The 22,183-nt window shown below is 41.2% G+C and overlaps 1 protein-coding gene across 3 annotated transcripts in view; it reads left to right on the top strand.

Moving 5' to 3' along the window:
- The window catches only part of FBLN1 (fibulin 1), a 123,624-nt gene that overhangs the window by 43,354 nt on the left and 58,087 nt on the right, over positions 1 to 22,183 (top strand). For all 3 annotated transcript variants that reach the window (XM_067530979.1, XM_067530978.1, XM_067530980.1), the window contains 2 exons: positions 4,977 to 5,076; positions 16,686 to 16,818. In XM_067530979.1, the coding sequence (XP_067387080.1) occupies positions 4,977 to 5,076; positions 16,686 to 16,818 (233 nt within the window). The remainder of the gene's footprint in view (positions 1 to 4,976; positions 5,077 to 16,685; positions 16,819 to 22,183) is intronic.

Raw genomic sequence — 22,183 nt, forward strand, 5'->3', positions numbered from 1 at the left:
CCTTAGTCATGGACTAGGATCCCTATTGTGCCAGGCACTGTAACAATACAGAACACACAGATGGTCCCTGCCCCAAGAAACTTACAAGCTAAGGAAAGACTAGTGTATCCAACTTGGCCTTTGCACAGGGCTTTTCCTCACATCACAATCAATTTACTGTTTCTTAGTCAAGGAAATGACCTACTGGAGAGGGACTGGTGAGTCTGGTCTGGTCTGGTCTTTTGCTCTTTGCCTTTGGGCTAGTCTCACTGGAAACTGGGCATCATATCTAAGGCTGAGTGAGATGATATTAGGTTTATGTTTGTATAGCATTTAAGGTACTCTGTAATTCTTAATTAATTGTCCTAATCGGGAGTGCATTGCTGCACTCTAAAGAAAGACAAATCAATGTGCTGATTTCTTTAATTGAATTAAAGGAGAATCTCATTCTACACTTCATTCAATTGAGGAAAAAAGTTAACACATTGATTCTTCAAATTATCCATGTCTACTGAGAGAAAAATCTCATTTTGACCACTGGCCTGAGTCACTTCTACAAGACTGTTCTTTAAGAACCTCATAATTTTGTCTATATAGCTTTGGGAGGTGCTAATGGGTTCTGAGCTCAATGTCCTAAAACATTTGAAGACATCACAGTCCAATGAAACTTTACATTTCATGAATTCCAGAGGAGTAGCCGTATTAGTCTGTTTGTAGCAAAACACGAGAGTCCTGTGGTCCTCAGAGAGTCCTTTAAGGTGCCACAGGACTCTTGTTGTTTTAAATTTCATGTTATCTTGGTATCACTCCCCAAAATAAAAGTGGGGAGATACATCAGAGCAAAATTGTTACTCTACCTCTATGTGATTACTGTATAACTGAGTTGAGTGACAGTCTCAGATAAGGGGAAAATATTAATAACTTACTTATTAGTTTCACATACAAAGTACCTATAGTATATGTAGAAATCACTCTTATCCTATCATCTTATTTGACCAAAATCTCTTTCTATTGACTCTTCACAGAATACTGACTATTAAATCTCAGTGCCGGCATTCCCCTCACACTGCTGTCTAAGTTTATAGTTGCTTCTTACTTGAGCTTAGTAATAGAGAAGAATACCTGATGGAATCTTTTTATGGAAAGGAATCTTTTTATGAAGCTTACTTGGATTCATTCAACACTCCAGTGACACACTGTACAACTGTTGTTACAAGTAATACAGTAATGTAAAATACAAACATCAAAGTCCAGACTCCTAGCACATGCTAGATTCCAAATTCAGGTTCGTGGAGTATTTTCACATCCAATTTCTTGGCAGAGTAGTTAGAAGAATTGGACATAAATTTACTGTGGGACAGACATAATTTCAAATGGAGAGGAATGTAAAAGTTGCAATTAAGAGAGGCAGTCTAAGTAACCTTTTTCTCCGCAAAAAGAACCATTCCTAGACCATTGGAACATATCAAATAAAATCTAATGAATCCATGTTACGCTCCTATTTTGTAAACCTTCTAGCCCACATGCTGATGGTTTAGACATAATAAATCTTGTATCTTGGCAGGGGGTTAGTCTAGATGACCCTTGTAGTTGCTTCTAACCTTATGCTCACTAGTTACTTGAATCCTGATCTGGTATCCTGTGAACTTTTAACCGATCCACAGAATGTTTCCATCCAATTTTTTTAACATGGCAGCCACAGAATAACAAAACCTTAAATCACTCATTCGTTATCTCTCTCTTCAACAAGATCCTTGCCTAAATGATGTTTACAATGTTACTTAATCTTTACATAACACAAAACATAGTTACGCCCTTTAATTAAAAACGGCTGTTTTTTAAGATTCCTGTTGACTTCATTGGACTTTGGATCATGGCCTTAATCCGCATGAGCAGGACTGATAACAGATGATTGCATAATAACATCTCATAAAGCCTGTTAATTATCATACCTCTAAAGTTTAGAAAGGAGGAATCAAGAGGAAATCAATTTTTTATTTTTAATTGAGAAGTAGAAAGTGATTTAGATGTCGACATCCTTTGATGTCATTTCTTCCACTGCTTGGGTAAATCTTTTAGTCTAAAACACCAAAACATCCATGGAGGAGAGTGGGAAGAAGAAATTCGGTCTTAGTATGGCTGGAAAGCCAACACATGTTCTACACCCATCTTTTTTTTTCTCTTCTCTCCCCATCCCTTAGTTCTTTCTAAGGAGTCATTAGAACGTCTTCGTGTCAAAGTACAGGAGTGAAATCTTGGCCCCATGGACAAAACTCTCATTGAAATCACTGACAAAATTCTCATTGGTTTCCGTGGGGCCAGGATTTCACTTTGGGAGAGTAATTCAGATGCAAACAGTTTCTGGAATCTTGAAAAAGTAGACTTGTCTGTAAATGCGAATTGTAAAGGCAAACAGCAAAGCAAAAATACCAAAAAAAAGTTTCTCCACATTTTATTATTCCATCATGTTTTAGAAGAATGGCCTCAAAGTAGGGTTTTTTTGTATTGCTTGTTTTTTAACTTCCCTTTCTTCTCAATAGGGCTGTGACAGGTCTTTGGATGGTATGAATTGTGATGTCACATACAACTGTAGCCTGAACTGCAGTTCTCCCTCCTCAGTCTGGACACAGACCTACATTTTAGATTGCATTGCTGGACCTTTTTAAATGCTCTAGTTACTTGTAGGGGTGTATTGCCAGAGCCAGAAGGAGAATCAGTGGCCAAGGGCAAGGATTGTCCGTCTGGGGAGGAACTTGCCTGAGGACCCCGATGTTACTTGGTACAGATCCCTGCAAAACCTAGGGCGAGCTCTGCACTTCACTTAAAAATGAATCATTTTTCAATATGAGTAAAATGAATTGCAAATAGCAGCAATAAAATGTGGTCATTGATAACCCCTTTAATTAAATCTGAAGCACTCCGTGTTTGCTAGTAGTACGCTTGCAGGAGAAGAGCACCGGACTCCATATGCACGTGTCACTAACACCCAGATAGGAGACCAGACTCCATTTGTCACTTCCATGTCTCCCATTGCAATCAGATCTTTACCAGACTTCCATTTTCTTTGTAGCACCTTGAGTTCTCTCTCTATTTCAGATAGTTGTATGAAATCCTGGACCCACTGAAATAAGGGGGAATTTTACCATTGATTTCAATGAGGCCAGAATTTGACCCATTGTTTCTGAGTTGTGTATAGCACCAGATGTACTTGACGCATTACAGGAGAAGGAAATGGTCACTGCCAGGAGACAATTCTATGCAGAGTCAATATGGTCCAGTGACCAGAACGCTGGGCTAGGAATCAGCTGACCTGGGTTCTATTTCCTCTTCTGCCACTGATGTGCTGTCTGACTTTGGGCAAATCACTTCATCTTTCTGCGCCACAGTTTCTCCATCTGTAAAACGGCGGTGATATTTGCCTTCCGTTGTAAATCACAGCGTGATCCAGGAATGAAAATATCTTATTTATTATATCATTAAAAAAATGACAACCAGAACCTGTATAAAACCAAGATAAATGAATAGGAACTTTACAGTAGAAGTACCTGTAATCACAAAAGCCTTCCTCCATATTGTATCTTTCTGCCTGGTGCATGTGCAGTGAATTGTTCAGTGAGTGGACTCTAATAATAATAATTAATAAGAAAATGTGACTCTTGTTTTTGTCCAAGTTCTAACATACCTGCTGTGTGGTGAACTTTTGCACATGAAACAGACTTGAAACCCTTGTCAGCTCATTAGCGGTATTTAGGTTTGCTCGATCAAGTCATTCTGCACAAATAATGGTCAAGTTAAATAACCATCTCCATTAGCTTGATTTGGCTTTATTTTGTATCTGTTTCCCTCTGACTTCCCCTATTTGTATCAGCTGTACATTTTTTGTATTGAGTGGCCAAGATGCTACATACATTTGCTTCTAGCTTTCTCTGAAGATAGTTCTGCATATATAGTTGATTGTAGACATTCTGAAAGATTCAAACTGTGAACATCTTAAACGTTTGGGAAATAAGGGAGTTATGTAAATGCACTTGTAATTCACATCCTTATATTGTTGAGGAGAGGTGCTCAAATGCAGCTTTGAGGTTTTATAGTGTGGCTCCTGGCTGCTCTTACCTTCAACATTGAAGAGTGCAAATCAGGGAGATGACCGTTCCTTCCAGTATTCAGTGCTCCCTCCATCTTGACCTTTGTGGAAAATGGACCATTGCATGCTGGGAGCTGCAGTCCTTGGCCTACATCTTTTATATTAAAAGAGAAGGGTACCTTCAGTCTGCTCTGTTTAAGGATAATTAGGTGCAATGGATGGGCTCAGGGCTAGGTGTTAATATATCCTACCATGTGGGCTGCAGAGAGGAGCCAGCAAGAGACTCCAGGTGGCAGAGTGTAAGCAGCTAAAGCAGGAACCACTGGGTCTCTGGACATTCAGAGACCTTTATGAATTTTAACTCGACTTTTTCTGCCCTGTGTTAATTGGCTCCAACCCTTCTCCATCCTCATGTTTTTTTTCACCTCGGTTTCATTCCAAAGCTGGCCCTCTTACCCTTTTCTCTCCTATCCTGCCCCTTCATTCCCCCCAGCCCCAAATAATCATGGAACTACTATCACATTGTCCCCTCTGCTTGTGTATTCTCCTTCTTCCCCATCCTGGCCTGTCTTATCTACTTAGATTGCCAGCTCTTTGTTGCAGAAACCATCTACAACTCTGTCTGTACAGCATCTAGGATATTGGGGGGGGCCCACTTTGTTGGCATTACCATAATAAACATGTTAAATACCAATAAAATACAACCCCTTATTTGGGCATCCCTATCTACTGCATACGTGTACTGTTTCAGCCTTCACTGGGGTGCAAAGGGAAAAATTAACTGGCTGTCAATCAGAGGGAAAAATTAACTGGCTGTCAATTGTAGTAATTATTAGCAGAATCAACACTGTTTGTTTGTTAAGGACCTATGAAATATTCTGATTTTTTTTTTTTTTTATATTCATTTTTACAGAAAGTTCAGTGGAAAAATGCTGCAACAGTGGTAATGACTGGGCAAGTCAAAAAAGACATTGCAGTTCTCTGCCATTTATTTCTGAATCCAAAGAATGCAGGTATGTTATTACTTAATGTTGATTGTCGAAAATGATGGTGACAGGTAATGAAAATTTGCTTTTGAAAGTTTTTTTTTTTTTTTTAAACTACTGTTTTGATTTCCAAAGAGAATTTTCAGTCCAAATAAACTGAAAGTTTTGTTTAGCTTTGGAAAAAAAAAATGTCTAAAACCTACTGTTTAACATTTCCTTAGTCTTTCAACTTTCTCCTGTTGGAAAATATGAGAAAAGTTGGAAATCATCTGCGTGGGGATATCTTTTCTCACATTTTTACTCCCCTCCCCTGTTTCCAATGGGTAAAAAAAATAATAAAGTTGGAGGAGGAGGAGGGAACGGAGTTTTAAAAAAAAAAAAAAGGGAGGAAAAAAGGAAAGAACCTTTGATGATTGAGAAAATTTAAATGGAAAATTTTGATTCTTTGGCTGGGGGGGAGGGGAATGATATTTTAAATTGAAATTTAAAAAAATTGTTTTGAATTTTCCTATCATAAAACCAAAATATAGGGAAAATGTTGTTGATTTCATTAACGCGTCATTTTCCTGAGGAAAACACTTTTCTGTTTAAATTGAACAGGTTCTAGCAGGCATCATAGTGAAAGAAAGGGCAAACCAGGGGTGAGCAATTGTTGTTAAAACATTGGATTAGGACTGAAAAACCTGGGTTCAGTTCCCGGCTGTACCAGATTTTAGCTGGTCACTTACGGTATGTCTACATTGCAGACTGAAGTCAATTTACTTTAAATCGACTTTCCCCACCGAATTCTAGAAGTCGCAGGAGTGTGATCACACCACACTTCTTGCACTGGGCTCTTGTATCCCCATTCACCACGGTTGGGTCGTCAATGTAGCTATCCCACATTGCAACTACCCGCAGAGACTTTTGGGAAGCTTGTCGTCCCCCCATGATGCAACGTGCTCGCTCCCTCTCCCTTCTTGTCCCAAACAAACTGCAAGTGCTTTTTCGCACCGTTTTTCTATGTCGCGCACACGCCGTTGCTGGAGAGGCATGGAGCCCGCTCAGCTCTGCACTATCATTGTGAACATCACTGTAGGATAAGCCAGATTCTGGCCGTTTATGGCGCACGGAGTAAGATTTTTGTTCATTTTTCAAAACAATGAAACATATTTAAAAACAATGGGCCAGAGCCTCCACTGATGTAAATTGATGTTGCTTCCTTGGCTTCAGTGTAGCTGTACTGATTTTTGCCAGCTAAGGATCTATATGAAATAACTATAGAAATTCTTGGTTACCAGTCAGCTAGGGATAGTAGCCAATATATAAAATAAATATATTTTACCCAATTTCTCCAGTGTAGCAAGAGCAAGGAAATGTCTGTATTTCCTATTTAGTTATATATTTGGTTATATGCATAAGTAGAAAAGCATTAATAATAGTCTAAGATAAGCTAAAATTCCCAGGAATAAGAAGGTCTGACTTTTAGCTATGTTTTTGTATGCATAAAAATAGCCTTTGATTATATGGATAAATAGATCTCTTAATTTCAATAGAATTGGGAGAGCACCATTTCCTATTATGTGATCCAAAGAAGGAAGCACTGAACATTAAAAATACTATCAGCATTTAACTTATGTGGTGTTTATACTGAACCTGGTAGATATTAGAAGCATTATATTTTCTCTGGCACCAATAGTTTATACATTAGTTTTGCCATTAACCAAATTTGTAGCTCTTAAATTGTGAAGGAGCTGATGAAAGGCAGCTTCTAAGATTTTCTATTTCTCCATTTAAAGCATATCACCCTGCCCTCTTCTCTCTTTTCAAATGAATTGCTTAGTGCTTTAACCTTGTGTAATTGTAGAAGTGTTGGATTGATATATATTATGGAAAGAATGTGTTTTGCAGTAATGTCTGTCCGTTGTTTCTGTCTTTTTGCATTTATATTGGCATAGAAAGCAGTCTCTTGCGCACAAGAATTGACAGATAGGATTTAAATCCCAATTTAGGAAATACTTGAAGAGTGAAAAGAATTATAGACAAAACATAGACAGGAAAAACAGGAAACCAAGTTTATTGAACAACTTGGAAGCCAGAGTATTTTTGTTTTAAGGACCATTTGATTAATGTGAGCTGAGATTCTAATATTGTAATTTAAAACTTCATAGGAAAGCTTAAAAGTGTGCTTAATTATAAATATATCTGACTTGTGTATATACAGAGAGTCTAAGCATAAAATACTGTATTTATGTTAATAGACTCAGTATGCTGCAGTGTCAATAAATAACACTAACTTTGAAGTGCAGTCCTACTGCACCGTGACTATGTAAAAATGGCATACTACATGCATATTTTATTGGCAATATAAATGATATTACTTTTTATTCCAGTTAGCACTCCATCACTAATACAGCTGTAAGACACTCGGTTGGATTGTTTTCTGATGTTGCTTCACAAGCAAATATCTCAAGGGCCCAAAGTCTGCTCTTCATTACATCTGTGCAACCCTATCGTAAACAGTGGTGTTACACAAGTGTAATTGGGGCCAAAATGTGAAGTCAGGGAGCTTGATTCTCCTCTCATTTATACCAGTGTAAGTGCCGTTACTTCTGACATACTCAGGTGTGAATGAAAATAGAATCAGGCCCGATGGTTTAGCTTAAGACTAAATGGGGATAGAATTTAGAGAAGAATTACAGAATGGTTCAGGACCCACAAAATGGCATCAGATTTTCAAAAGAGCTCAGCTCTTATATAGGCATCTAAATACATGTCACAGTTGAAGCTGCTGGGTGCTGAGCACTTTTGAAAAACGGTCCATGAGTTACGTGCCTTAATGGCAACTGAGCTCTTTTGAAAATCTGGTGCAATTGCGGATGCTGAGCAATTGAATATCTGGCCCTGAGCTTTTTGAAAGGTCTGTCTCTTTGTGTGCACAGGGCCGTATTATCCATTAGGCACAGTGCCTAGGGCCTATGAAACTTTCAGGGCCTACAACAAAAAAAATTATGTATAATTTTTTTTTTTATTTAAAAAACTATTTATTAATAGCTTAAAATCAAATTAGTTATTTCGGTTGGGGGGCCTACGAAGGCAAGTGTGCCTAGGGCCTACAAAGGTCTTAAAATGGCCCTGTGTGTGCAGTATCTTATATTACTTCATGCCAAAAGGAACTCAGCTTGACTTCCAAATTACAGGTTGAGTTTGCAGGGCGGGCAGTCAGATGAGAATAAAATCCCTTGTAAAGTGAGCAGATTTGATCAGGAAGTCAGAGAGACAAAATAAAAATGGAGTCAGTCTAACACTTTCACAGTCACTTTTCAGTGCAGAAGTATACTATAAGGACTTCTTAGTATTGGGAGCAGGTACCTTTCCTAATCTATTCTATTCTGTCTACTGTTTTTAATATCCCCTTCCTGGGGTTTGGCTGGATTAACAAAGAAATTAATAACACCATAACAAAGGCTCAAGCTCAGTCCTCCTCCTAAATGATTGACTATTCGTGGGGTTCCTGCCTTAGGACTGCTCAGCCCACGCCCAAAGTGGCCCTCTCTCTTTTTCTGCTCCCACCTCCCATTATCTGAATCAGGGTGAGGCAGCAGAATCAATTTTATCCTTTTGCCACAGGTCAATACTTACTAATAGAAATGGAGGGAGATGTTCCATGCAAACTCTGCCAGCCTGTTATGTGTCTCGCTTCCTAGAGCCAGTGCCATGGAACATTCTCTGAATTCATCTCCAGTCTATGCAACCCCCTTTAGGATCTAACTTAAAAAAAATCCTGTTGTTGCCAGAGGACTTGCCATCCATAGTAACTTCTTTTCCATGGACATGAGCACATTTCATAAGCTGGAGCCCAGGTTAGATTGAAAAGATACTTGGTCTTGCTCCACAATGAGTATGCTGGGCAGCAAATAGGCCACCTCAGAGCTGGTCCCTTTGATCTCCCACCTTGCAGAAGAATTACATCTTCAGATAGATTTGAAGTCCCTATGGATGCTGGTGACCTATTTGGCTACTCCTGCCCAATTGCACTCATGATGTACCAAGTCTCCTGCACACCCTGAGGCCACTAGAATGGCCACCATTTCCCCTGCAAACCATTACATTTCACTGTGTTGTCAGAGTGCCCCAAAGCAAAAATTTTTTGCATATGTCCCCTGTGACTAGAACGGTTGAAATAACTTCTGTTGTTGTTGTTCTCTGGTCATTCCGAAAACAAACACAAAATTGTTTGTTAAAGCAAAACATTTTGTTCGACTTGAAACAATACATTTTGTTTAGTTTTTGAGCTTTTGAAGAAATTTCTAATATTTTAAAACAAAATGTAAATGAATTTTCAGAACAAAAAAGGGTGCTGAATAAAAAAATGATTTTTTTTCATGTCTTTTTTTTTTTTTTTGGTTTTGTTTTTTGTTTTTGACTGAAACAATTTGACGAATTTGACATGAATTCGCAACTTGTTTTCGTCAACCTGAATCTGCATTTGTTTGCTGGTCAGGGGAGAAAAAATTTTGGACAAAAATTCTACCTGTGCTGACAGTACAAACAGGTAATAGACCTAGAGATTGGGTGAGCAGGCTTTTTGACCACCTTTCCTCTGCTCACTGATCTTTCCCCCCAAGACATTTTCTAACATTCCAAACCCACAGTATCTAGTTCTGTGCAGGTGCCTTTTTTTGTTGTTTGTTGGCAAATTGACCAGCTCAAGAAATTTCTCCTCCTTCCTGCCCAAAGTTGAGATTCATTTCTGGACCAATAATAGTTTGTGTATAAAAAAAACCCTGATTGCTTAGATAATAAGAGAATATAAACTCCCGTTGGGGCTAGATTTGGGAAATTTTAAAAATTATTTATTTGTATTATGATAGAACCTAGAAGCAACAGTCACAGACCAGGACACTCTTGTGCTACATGCTGTATAAACGCAGAACAAAAAGACAGTCCCTGGCCCAAAGAACGTGCAATATAAGACAAGAGACAACTGCTAGATACAGATAGAAGAACACAATAGAACAATAAAACAAAAGTGGTCAGCATGATAAGTAGTGCTCACAACACACCAGCTGCCTAACTATTTTATATATAACTTTATAATTTTATATCATTCTAGTTCTGGAAGCGCCTGAGATGTCATATTTTAAAGACATGTTACTTTTATGTTTAGAAAAGCTGTTGTGGGTCATTTGTGGAGATGTTTTATTAATTTTAACTTTTCCTCTATGCCCTGCTCATGGACCTCGGCGTTACTGCCCTTTGCAGTCAGAAGGATTAAAAAAACAGTCCAAAATAAATGTTTTTAAAACTCTTTTAAAAAAAAAAAAAAAAAAAAAAAAAATCCTTAACTAGTTTTTCATGAACATGTGGCATATTCCGAATGCATGATAGTGTGCCGTGCTGTAAAGCTTTATCAGCACTCATTTGGGATGACAGCTTAATTCACTTATGGCTTCCTGTGCCCATCCCAAACTCAGGCTGATAAAACATTTACCTGCCATCAAGATTTTCTCTGCCTAATAAACGCTACGATTACAAGTTTTCTTTTTACGTTCATAAAACATCTTTTTTTCATAAACAGCTGAGCCTCAGCCACACAGTTCCGCTCTGGATCAGAACTGAAGTTCGATGCTGGTTGGGTCTGGGGTTTAGGTCTAGGTCCATCTCTAATATTGTCCTTTGACAGGTGCTCAAGAAGCATGTATCTCTCTGGTAAGTTCCTGCAGCTCAGCAGCAGGGGTGCCTCCTGTGGCAGCAGTGAGAAATCTCTGCTCATGGTGGGTTGGCCTGTGGAGCATCTTGGCTGGCAGCCAGTGGTAGCTCAGGATGGGCGGGGCAGAGCAGACGGACAGGGGATCAGGCCTTCTCTCCTGAGGGTGGAGTACTCCAAGTGAAAGCCATCTGTGGCTCAGGTTTCCTGCCTGAGGACTAAGCAAATAAGTGATCCGTGGCTCAGGCCATCTGGGTAAAGGCTGAGCATGCAAGCAGTCTGGCTCATCCAGCCCTGAGTGCAGGGCTGGGAGTAGGGGACAGGGTGGGCAGGGAGGTGTTGGATCGCTGCCTTGCCTCCCAGCAACACAGCGGAGTCAATGTCTTGGTGTTAAACCTTATAACACTCGGCAGTATCCAGATTAAGCCGTTTTTCTCACCCCACTAGATGTTATACTTCTCAGGACACAAGCTTCTCCCTGAAGCTTGGGGGCCAGTCTCCTGTTGAAGTCTCTGTCGCTCAGTGCTCTCATTGCTTCCAGCATGGGTAGGGGAGAAGAAAGGCCAAAGCATGCAGCCACTGTCCCCTATTTTATATCCAGGTCCCTGTGCTTGGCAGATCCTAGTCCAAACATGCCCAGGTGGGCTCTGCTGAGTCACAAGGTTGCTCAATCCTTCCTCCCCCAGCTGGTGTCCTCTCATGCCAGTGAGTCATAGAGTTGAGCAATCTCCATTGTATACTTGTGCAACTGTCACTGTATTGTAAATCCTTTGTTTATCACTCCTTTCCTGCTTGATGGTTGCTGAACCCCTCTTCGGCGTGGATACCTCCTTTGCTGTTATACTTTATAAACTTGCTAGTTTCAATAACAGCAAATTGTGATATACATATTTTGACAGATCAATGGGTCTCAGCAAATCATGACCCTTCATTAGATATCTCATATGGCATGCTTAGCATGAACTATTGCAACCACACAGGAATGATGAATATGGGGTTTACAGGGTGCTGCTTTGGGGTACAGTGTGTCACAACCCCTCCTCCCCCCCCCCCCCGCTGGAATGAGGCCATTCTGCCTGATTACACACATTGCTGAGAGGTTTCACATAGAATCATAGAATCATAGAATATTAGAGTTGGAAGGGACCTCAGGAGGTCATCTAGTCCAACCCCCTGCTCAAAGCAGGACTAACCTCTGCTATATCATCCCAACCAGGGCTTTGTCAAGCCGCAGCTTAAAAACCTCTAAGGATGGAGATTCCACCACCTCCCTAGGTAACCCATTCCAGTGCTTCACCACCCTCCTAGTAAAAAACTTTTTCCTAATGTCCAACCTAGACCTCCCTCCCTGCAACTTGAGACCGTTGCTCCTTGTTCTGTCATCTGCCACCACCGAGAACAGCCTAGCCCCATCCTCCCTAGAACCCCCTTTCAGGTAGTTAAAGGCCGCTATCAAATCCCCCCTCACTCTTCTCTTTTGCAGACTAAACAAGCCCAGTTCCCTCAGCCTCTCCTCATAAGTCCTGTGCTCCAGCCCCTAATCATTTTTGTTGCCCTCCGCTGGACTCTCTCCAACTTGTCCACATCCTTTTTGTATTGGGGGGCCCAAAACTGGACACAATATTCTAAATGCGGCCTCACCAATGCCGAATAGAGGGGAATAATCACTTCCCGTGACCTGCTAGCAATGCCCCTCCTAATGCAGCCCAATATGCCATTGGCCTTCTTGACAACCAGGGCACACTGCTGACTCATATCCAGCTTTTTATCCACTGTTACCCCCAGGTCCTTTTCTGCAGAGCTGCTGCCCAGCTCGTCGGTCCCCAGTCTATAGCTGTGCATGGGATTCTTTCTTCCTAAGTGGAGGACTCTGCACTTTTCTTTGTTGAACCTCATTAGATTTCTTTTGGCCCAATCCTCCAGTTTGTTTAGGTCACTCTGTATCCTATCCCTACCTTGCAGGGTATCTACCACTCCCCCCAGCTTAGTGTCGTCTGCAAACTTGCTGAGGGTGCAATCTACCCCATCCTCCAGATCATTAATAAAGATGTTGAACAAAACCGGCCCCAGGACCGACCCCTGGGGAACTCCGCTTGTGACCGGTTGCCAGCTAGACATGGAGCCATTGATCACTACTCGTTGAGCCCTATGCTCTAGCCATACTATGAATGGTATGTATGTTGAATAAAAATGTGCAGAATAGGACCTGTAACAAATCTTTCTTTAATCCTGCATGTTACACAATAGTCTTGGAGCTGATCAGAGGGATGACAGAAGGATTAAAGCCAGAGCAGTGCTTTTTGTTTCAAATGTCTTTTTAATTTGAGGCCATAGCTTGTTTCTGCAAAGCACTTATTTGAGTGAAGTCATTTTCTAGTCTTCATGGTTGACTCAAACATAAAACCTCCAATTCTTCACATGAATAGCACAAAAGTAGTTTCAAGGCACACTAATAAGTCAAGGAAGAGAGGAGTCAGGTAATGAGGGTTGGGTTTTTTTTCTGGTTTAAACTAGACTGGCACCAAATGAAGAAATTGTCTTAAAACCAGAGTTAAATTTTAATACTTTTTATGGGAAGAAATGAAAGGGAATAAGAGCTCACCAGAGGTGATTAGGAAATCCATGCTGGTTTAAGAATGCACCCTCTGGGGAGGATAATAAAGGAGATGAAAGGATTCTGGGGATATAGTTGTTTAGTAAATTGAACCTGCAGTTTCTTCACTATTAAGTTGTTCCGTGAAAATCAGTAAAGCAGGTTAAATTTTAACAAGTAAAACCACATGATTCTGGTTCTTCATGGATCTGTTAATCTGTCAGGTAAAAACTAGAGTAAAATTAATGTGCTTTGATCTTCTCAAATTTAGGATTTTTCAGCTGGTTGGGCTTTTACAAGTTGGGTGTTGTCTGCTGTTCCAAATATTGCTGAAATTAATCTAAATGTATTCCCCAAACTACTTTACATTTTCAGCAAAATTTGTGAGCAAAAGGATAAACAAGGATTTGTATATTAAACATTTGTTACCCTTTACTTGATTTATATTCCCATTAATGAGTTATTAAAAAGTTTATTTCATTTTTCAGCAATGTCTGTCTCACAAAAATAAAGCTTAAAAAAAGTCTAAAATATAACTTTGCTTCATTGGTGATGCACCATTGAAACGTGATAAAATCCACAATAAATCAGAAACCAGAACATTTATGTGACCCTGATATATCCTCAGTGAAAGTCAATTCTGTGGCCATCTACTCTTACAATTTCCACGTTCAAGGTTTGGGATTCTAGTAAACTTTCAGCCATATACAACAAAACTATAAATTGAATTTAACAAGGTCTTGGTACAGTGTGGTTACTGAAGAGCAGAACATTTCTGATGAAGTTGAAGAAGTGACTGTTTGGTCGTTAGTTGAAATAATAGTCTAGATTAATCTAAGGAATAAGAGGAAACGTATGTAAGCCATCCATATGCTACTGAATTAATGAGAGTGCTGAATGTGGAGTGTTTGCAGGTTTTGCTCAGAGGGACAAATCCGGCCCCCAACCTCTGTGCCTGTTGAACTGGGTCAGTTCTGCTGCACCAAGTGGAGAGTGGATTTACAGTAGAACCTCAAAGATGCGAACACCAGAGTTACAAACTGACCGGTCAACTGAATACCCTGTGAAACTGAAAGTACTGTCAGCAATCAGGCAGCAGAGGCAGGGAGGAAAAAAAAAAAAGAAGAAAGCAAGCAAATAGGGTCTGGGCTGTTTCCTGTAAGCCAAGCGCGCTGTTTCATCTCCTCCCACCCCACCCCACTTGGAGGGGAAAGCTGTTTTCACCCTCTCCTCTCCCCCTCTCCCCTCTGGCCCCCTCTCTGAGCCCGGGAAAGAAAGTGCCGCAGTCGAGCAGCTCGTGCTGCAAGGAACTGAAGGTTACAGCCAAAGCTACCTGGCCGAGAGTGGGAGTCTGGAGGAGTTTTAAGGGGAACAGAGGTGGACCTTTAAGGGACCCAGTGGCGGAACGACGGGGGGCCGGGCCATCCTAGGAGGAGCCTGTTGTAGGTGGCCAGGGGCCGCTGGGCTTTGACATCCCTGACGGCTGTGCCCACCCCAGGTCAGGGATCTGAGGGCTCCCGCTGTGGAGGGAGCAAGCATCCTTCCAGCCCCTCCCCATGACACCAGGGAGTCATGGGGACTCCTTTTCCTGAGAATTTTGGGGGTTTGCCCCACATTGGAGCAAAGTGAAACTTCAAAATCTCTAAATTCTCTATGACAGTGTTTCTCAACCTTTTAGGAAGCAAGTACCCCCTGACTTCTGAAAATTTTAATGAGTACCCCAACACTCAATTTTCCATGGGATTTTATATTTACAGACTAATGTGAGCCATACGTTGGAAGAAGGGCTGAGTATATAAGGCTGTGATAGGACAGATGTCAGATCTAGTGTGGGTAGGGTTACCACCTTTACACCAGGGGTGTGCAACTCACCTACGTACCTGGGCTAGAGGTGATGTTGGCCAAAGCCAGGAGGCTTTGTGCAGCATGCCAATGCTGGGGAATATAAAGCACCGTGCCAAATTTTGTTGCCATAGATTTAAGAGGAGGAAGGAAAGTGAGAGAGAGACAGGAAAAGAGGGTAACTGGTGAAATCTGGGGCTGTCATAGAGCAGTGGAATTGACTAGTTTTCTGGGCACTGGGCTTTGAGCCAGGGAGGGGGTCTGCCAGCTGGGCAAGTTGCAGGCAGCTGCTGCCAGCTGCCAGCCTGGGAGGTGGGCGACTGCCCCCCAATCCGAGCGGGGGCAGAGGGGGGGATGTTTGTCTTGGTGCTGAATTCCTTTTTGGAATTGTAGATGCTTCTAGATGATACCTGCAAACATTTGACTGGCCTAGTCTAGTAATAAGGGATTAAAAAAAATAGGGAATGCATTTTACAGTTAAGAATGAGGGGAAATTTATTATGGTCTATTGATTTTTAATAGCTGTAAGGGGCTCAAGTGATCTGTTGATGGGTGCAAAATATGTATGTCTAAATAAATACCTTTAAATGTGACCTGCAGTGCTTTTCTGACTTTTCCTTCCAGCCCTCATATGTAAGAGAATATGTTTTTAAGGTCCCCTATAACATATAAATAAAAACATTTTACAGTCTAAATTTGTCCTTTGGATGTTCCCTTTTGTCTTCACCATCTTGTGTGACTTTATTTTCTGTGAAATGGTAACATCACAAACAGCTGATGAATATGTTAATTAACTGATGTAAACTGATCTGTTGCTAGTCTGTGACATTTCCCCTCTTCCCCACTCTGAATACTGGGATGCAGCTATGTAACTGCTGTAATCTAAGCACTGTAACAGCATTCTCCACAATAATGTAGCAATGTGTACGGCGGACTTGGCATGCAAATAGCAGCGATGTCAGAAGAGGGAGAAGTTTATCGTTCTTACTCGTTTTTATCCATGGGAAGAAGTTGTAGGAAATATTTTGAATTTACAAAATTATATAAACAGGGTTGTCAGAAATGTAAATAAAGCAAAAGGGGATATTTATGGACTATAGACTCATAGGACCATCTAATCCAGACCTCTGCACTTATGGCAGGACAAAGCATTATCTAGACCATCCCTTACAGGTGTTTGTCTAAGCTGCTCTACTGTGAGTCTGAGAGCTGAAAAAGTGAACAACCAAGCTGTGCAGGCCACCATTACGTGATAGTCCACAGATGGACCCACTTAGTTGGTATCTCATAGACGATCAGTTCTGATTGTACCTAAAGAATCTTTTTAGCTGGTTTCTTTTTTTATGGATAACTAAAGTGTTCATTCCAAGTAAACATTTTCCCATTGAAACTCAGTACAAATACCAATTGGTGAATCATTATCATTAATAGCACTTACTGATTTATATGCTTTTGTTCTAAACATGCTTTTTTTTGTTTTGTTTTTTGGTCTAATTTCATTTCAATTGTCAGCATAGTCCAGGAGCAGTGCTGCAGTAATAAGCTGGAGGAACACTACTGTTCCATTGGCATTAACATTGCCAATGAACATGAAGAATGTGAGTCACAGGATGATATTTCCACTTGTGAAGCCAAATTCACTAAGGTGAGACTTCAGAACTGCTATTAACTGTTGTTGCTGCTCTTTATTATAGATACCTTGGCTTGATTCACTCTTAAATTGAAGCATCACAGGATTGTGAGGACAAGTAAGTGTCCGCATCATTCTGTACCAAGGATGAAAATACTCATCTTGGACACCTGGGGTTGACCCAGTTGCCACTACCCTGTTTACACTCTAGTTCACTCCTTTCTTCAAAACGAACCCTCTCCTGTAATTACTACAGATGTTTTCTAAGGAAGGTTTTCACCAGTGGGAGTGAAATGACCCTATCTACCCCCTCGGGCTTGTTTCACAGCATGGACTTCCTCTGGGCCCAGTCGCCACTTCCTCTCATGCCCTCAACACCCTGGCCTCTGCTGCCCCTCTGAGCTGCCACTCGCCTGTTGTTTTTTCCTTGGCTGTGGGAGGAAGTGAGATCCAGGAGCTGAGTGAGGTGGAATCAGGGACCAGAGGGTGCATGTCTTGCTGAAGGGAGTAGAAGATAGCGCCTCGTGGCTTGTCAGTGTTTTCTTACACTGAAGTGTTTATGGGGCTGTGGATGGATTCCGCATATAAGGGTCTGTTGAAATCTATGTACCCTCCAAGAGAGCGGCTGTATAGATTGTTTTGTCTTCCATGGCTGTGGTAGCAAAGCATGTGTACATACTTCATTATACAGCTGTCCCAGGGTAGCTGTCTCTGTGGATAGACTAAACCCAGTGCCCCTGAACTGAAGCATCTGAGCCTAATCCAGCTAATTAGAGGGCTGGGCTACACCTGGGCCTATAAAGGGCTGATGGTGGGCAGCTAGGAAGGAGGGTCTGAGGTAGGCTGAGCTTTAGGCGGCAAAGGTCATGGTGAAGTGGCCCTAATGCCTGTGGTTGGTTCCTGGAGTCAGGTGGGCTAGGGAAGCAAGCTTATTGCTGCTGCTCCCCGGAGGGAGCAGGGCTAGCTGAGGCCAGGAAGCTGCCAGGAGCTGGAGTGCCACAGACCCTGCGTGGGGTGGCCCTGGAACCTGGGGCCAGGTATTGACTTAAGAGTGTTTTATGTTTGTTTGTTTAATCTTTGTTCTAAAAGAATAAACCATCTGGACTGGGACTGGATGTGGCAGTGCATGTTTGGAGGAGAGCTGTGGTGATGGGGCCCCTGTGGGTGGCAGCAGCATAAGTGCCTATTACCCTTTGCTGAGCCTTTCAACCCCCTTTTTATTTTCCCACCCAATTGAATTTCTTGAGCATGTTTGTTTTGTGTGGGAGGGAAGGGGAGAGGCAGCTTTCTACTTCTGTTAAAGTGGAGGAAGTAGCTTAAACCAATCAGATGTCTTAGCTGTATCTTAGCCAATTTAAAAAAATGTTCTAATGCTGAGCTGCATGTGCATTATAGCCACCTTTAAAATGCTCCTGGTCTAACAACAAAATGACTCTGAATGTGCTCACTGTGCAACCTTCAGATGTTTTGTAAAATCAAAACCATTTTTGATCAAACAAGCAGAGTACATCTGAGTCCCCTTTTAAATGTCAGCCATTAGTGACATAGTTCTGCTTTAAAAAAATCAAGGTTTTCTACAGTGAGAGAGAGGACTCTTCCCTGCATTCTTCCACAATTCAGTAGTAGCTGAAGGAGTTTCTCAGTGTTCAAAAAATTCACCATAGCAAGAAATTAAGCATGACAAAAGTTCAGCCCTGGAGGTAAAAATGTTTTGAAGAATTATGAAGAGGTGAAAACAGGGCTGGAATGAAAAGTGTTGAGCAGGGGTTGCTACCAGAGACACAGCTGTACTCACAGCAGTGTTTTAAAGCCATGTAAATGATAAAGTTGATCATGATGATGTAAAAAGGCAGCCTGAAGAAGAGCTCTGTGTAACTCAAAAGCTTGTGTCTCTTTCACCAACACAAGTTGGTCCAATAAATCTATTATCTCACCTACCTTGTCTCTCTAATATCCTGGGACCCATGCAGCTACAGCAACACTGCAAGCAAGTTTAAAGAAGATCCTTACCACCAGATCAATGTTTTGCATGTATGGGTTTATCAGCAGGAGGGAAATAAGACTAATTTAGGAATGATACTAATCAGTACAGGCCAAATGCTGCCACCCTCACTTGTGTTTGTTAGTACCTCACTCTGCACACTGTCTGATTTAGATCCATGTGTACTACATTGTGGCTGCATGTAGGAGGCTCACAATCGTTTAGAGCTAAACTGTTCGTAACTTTTTTTATAGTGAAAACATTTTGAGCCAGACTCTCTACGGTATTCTGACAAAGGAACGTTCGTACTAGGTGAGGTACGGGGCTTGTATGTCAGAGCTCCTCAGCTGGCCTTTAACAGGTGAATCCCTTTGGATTGGATATTTTTCTGCAAGAAAATAGTCAGGCTTAATGGGGAATCCAATGAGTGGGCTAACTGGGTGAGCTATCTAGTAAGAATCATGGGGTGGGGGGGGTGACTATTCTGTCATTTGAGTCCGGAATATGCAACTAGAAGGAAGATGAAGGGCCATATTTTGAAAACACTAGCTTCTGTTTTCTGTGTCCACAGATGGCAGTTGTTGATAAAGTGTGAGCACAGTTAAGCACCTTGTAACACACTGAAAATGAAGGGTACAAAATAAGTCTATTTAAAGCCAAGCAGAAAAATCTGTCTCTGAAGACATAAATCTAACTTATCCAGATGGGTTGATTGAGCATTGAGTCTCTTATAGCAGCCAATAGTACAGATCAGCATGTGTCTCTCAAAACTAGATCCACAAATTAAAGGGAAGAGTCTGGTAGAAATTTTGATTGTCCTTCAAATGCTCAGACCTATCCCAATCATAATACTTTCCCCCAGGGGCAGTATTTAGCCTTTATTCTCTCATTTTCTAAATAAGCCTTTATTCATCTATATCATTAAATTCATGGATTTTTATTCTGAAGTGCTGGACATAATTTTTATCCTTTTTCAGTGTGATCAAGTGCCACATTCAGGGCAGGCTGTAAGGAACAGGGCAGACAATAACTGGTGGTTTATTCTATAATTAGATTCACCAAACCAGTGGTGCTTCTATAACACCCCACTGGTTAACAAAAAGCCAAACCCAGTCCTCTTTAGGCATTCCAGCCCTTGTCTCCCGTCCAGACAAATTGGTTTAATATAGTGAGAGGTTACTGAAAACCAGGTTCACTATATGTGAGCTTCTACCCATCCCAAAGGATCAAACATTTACCCCGAGGTCAATAAATACTTCAGATCTTATCCAAATATCATGCTGTCAGCCAATCCTTAGTAAACTAACTAAATATTTATTAATAAAAAAAGAAGTTATTGAATGGTTCAAAGAATCATATACATTACACATGATTGCAAGGTCCTTATCTCAGATTTGAAGCAGAGATGGATGTTTGCTGGCTTGCAGAAATCTCTCTGGAATCATCCCAAAAGGTTAGGATCCAAATGCAGCTTAGACGTAGAGTCTGCTAGAGTCTTTCCTTGCATTTTCCAGGGTATTCTAAATAACTACTTGGAAGAGCTCAGTCCCACAGTTTAAACTTTTCCTGTTTAAGGTTCAGCAGACTAGAGATGCAGGATCAGGCCCGAGGTTTCTCTTTTATAGCAGAAGCGCTGTCAAGTGTTTTGAGCACAGCATGTGACTGAGGATTCTTCATTGTTGGGCACAGTCTGACCCACCACTTTTAAGTTACCTATGTGTGCATAGGAGATTGAATGTTAAACTAGTTACACTCATTTACATAAGACAATCATTCATTATAGCAGAGATAGATAAGTTGAAGACAATGTAGATTATATTATTAGTTTTCTGCAGTGTCTCACATCTTTGATTGTAAGGTTAATTGAACATCGTTCATACGTAATGTAGGGTAATTATGACGTGAAAAGGTTTTAGCATCTAAAAGCTGATTTGGTTACAGTGGCAAACTTCTAACAAGATACAGGTACAACGACAAGCACACTTCGCATCTATCCTTGCTTTCTATTACTACGAGTGAATGGGTTAGTTAGTGATTGCTGGTCTAGTAGATCTCTTTGATATTCACATACAAGTTTGATCTGCATTTTACTTCACAGCAGTAGTTGTCAGACACTGGTTGCAGTGAACCCAGTTTCAGCCTAGCTTTCTAGTAGCAGGGGAGAAAACTGAGCAATTTGGCAATGCTCTTTCAACTCAGGCTAAAACAAAACCAACACAGCCGCTTGTTTTGAATCAACCCTGTTTTCCTCTGTTCTGTCCTGCAGTGGATGCTGCAGCCCCTCTTCTTCTAGTGCAGACCCTCATGCCTAGAAACTCCGGGCACTAGCAGATTCCATTTCAGGACTGGGTTCTTAAGAGGTGACATTCTTGAATAATTAACATAGAGATGTGTGGACCAGCATTTAGGACACTGGATGAGACTTAAGAGACCTTGTTCTTGGCCCTACCACTGTATCACTGCGTTACTTATCTGTGCCTCTGTTTCTCCCTCTGTCTGTCTTGTTTATTTAGACTAAACTCTTTGGGATAGGCATGTGCATGTACAAGGTAGTGCAAAAGAGAAGAGTGAGGGGGGATTTGATAGCGGCCTTTAACTACCTGAAAGGGGGTTCCAGGGAGGATGGGGCTAGGCTGTTCTCGGTGGTGGCAGATGACCGAACAAGGAGCAACGGTCTCAAGTTGCAGGGCGGGAGGTCTAAGTTGGACATTAGGAAAAAGTTTTTTACTAGGAGGGTGGTGAAGCATTGGAATGGGTTACCTAGGGAGGTGGTGGAATCTCCATCCTTAGAGGTTTTTAAGGTGAGGCTTGACAAAGCCCTGGTTGGGATGATATAGCTGAGGTTAGTCCTGCTTTGAGCAGGGAGTTGGACTAGATGACCTCCTGAGGTCCCTTCCAACTCTAATATTCTATGATTCTATTAGGGATCCAATTTCAGTTGAGACATCTGGGTGCTGTCATGATACAAGTAATTAATATTAAGTTAAAAATGTTAGGCTTGATCCAATATAAGGATTTTTTTTTTCTTTTTAGAATCTTTTAAATCCTGGTTGGTCTATACAGTAGAGTGCCTTCTTTCATGTCTCTATGGTGTGCTAACTTTAAGCCCAGGTGCTATTTTTTTAAAGTGAGGATCTGCGGGGAGGTTGGAAGGGCATGCAGGTGTGCAGTTTACATATAAACTGAGTAATGTCCCTCATCCTCGCTGTGACAAATAAAATCTGCTTTAAATTAAAAGTAGTGCTCGAGTCATAAAATGTAATTCAGGGTTTTGAGGAGTCCCACGGTTTGGTGGTGTTCAGAACTGGAGATTTGTATCAGCCAATTTAAGGGAGGGGAGCCCTCTACAACATCTGTACATGGACCATTCTTGCTTCCCACCCCATTAGGGACAGTGGG

Source organism: Emydura macquarii, unplaced genomic scaffold (assembly GCF_026122565.2).
Source record: "Emydura macquarii macquarii isolate MOO-44397 ecotype Brisbane River unplaced genomic scaffold, CSIRO-AGI_Emac_v2 contig_3122, whole genome shotgun sequence".
Lineage (NCBI taxonomy): Eukaryota > Metazoa > Chordata > Testudines > Chelidae > Emydura > Emydura macquarii.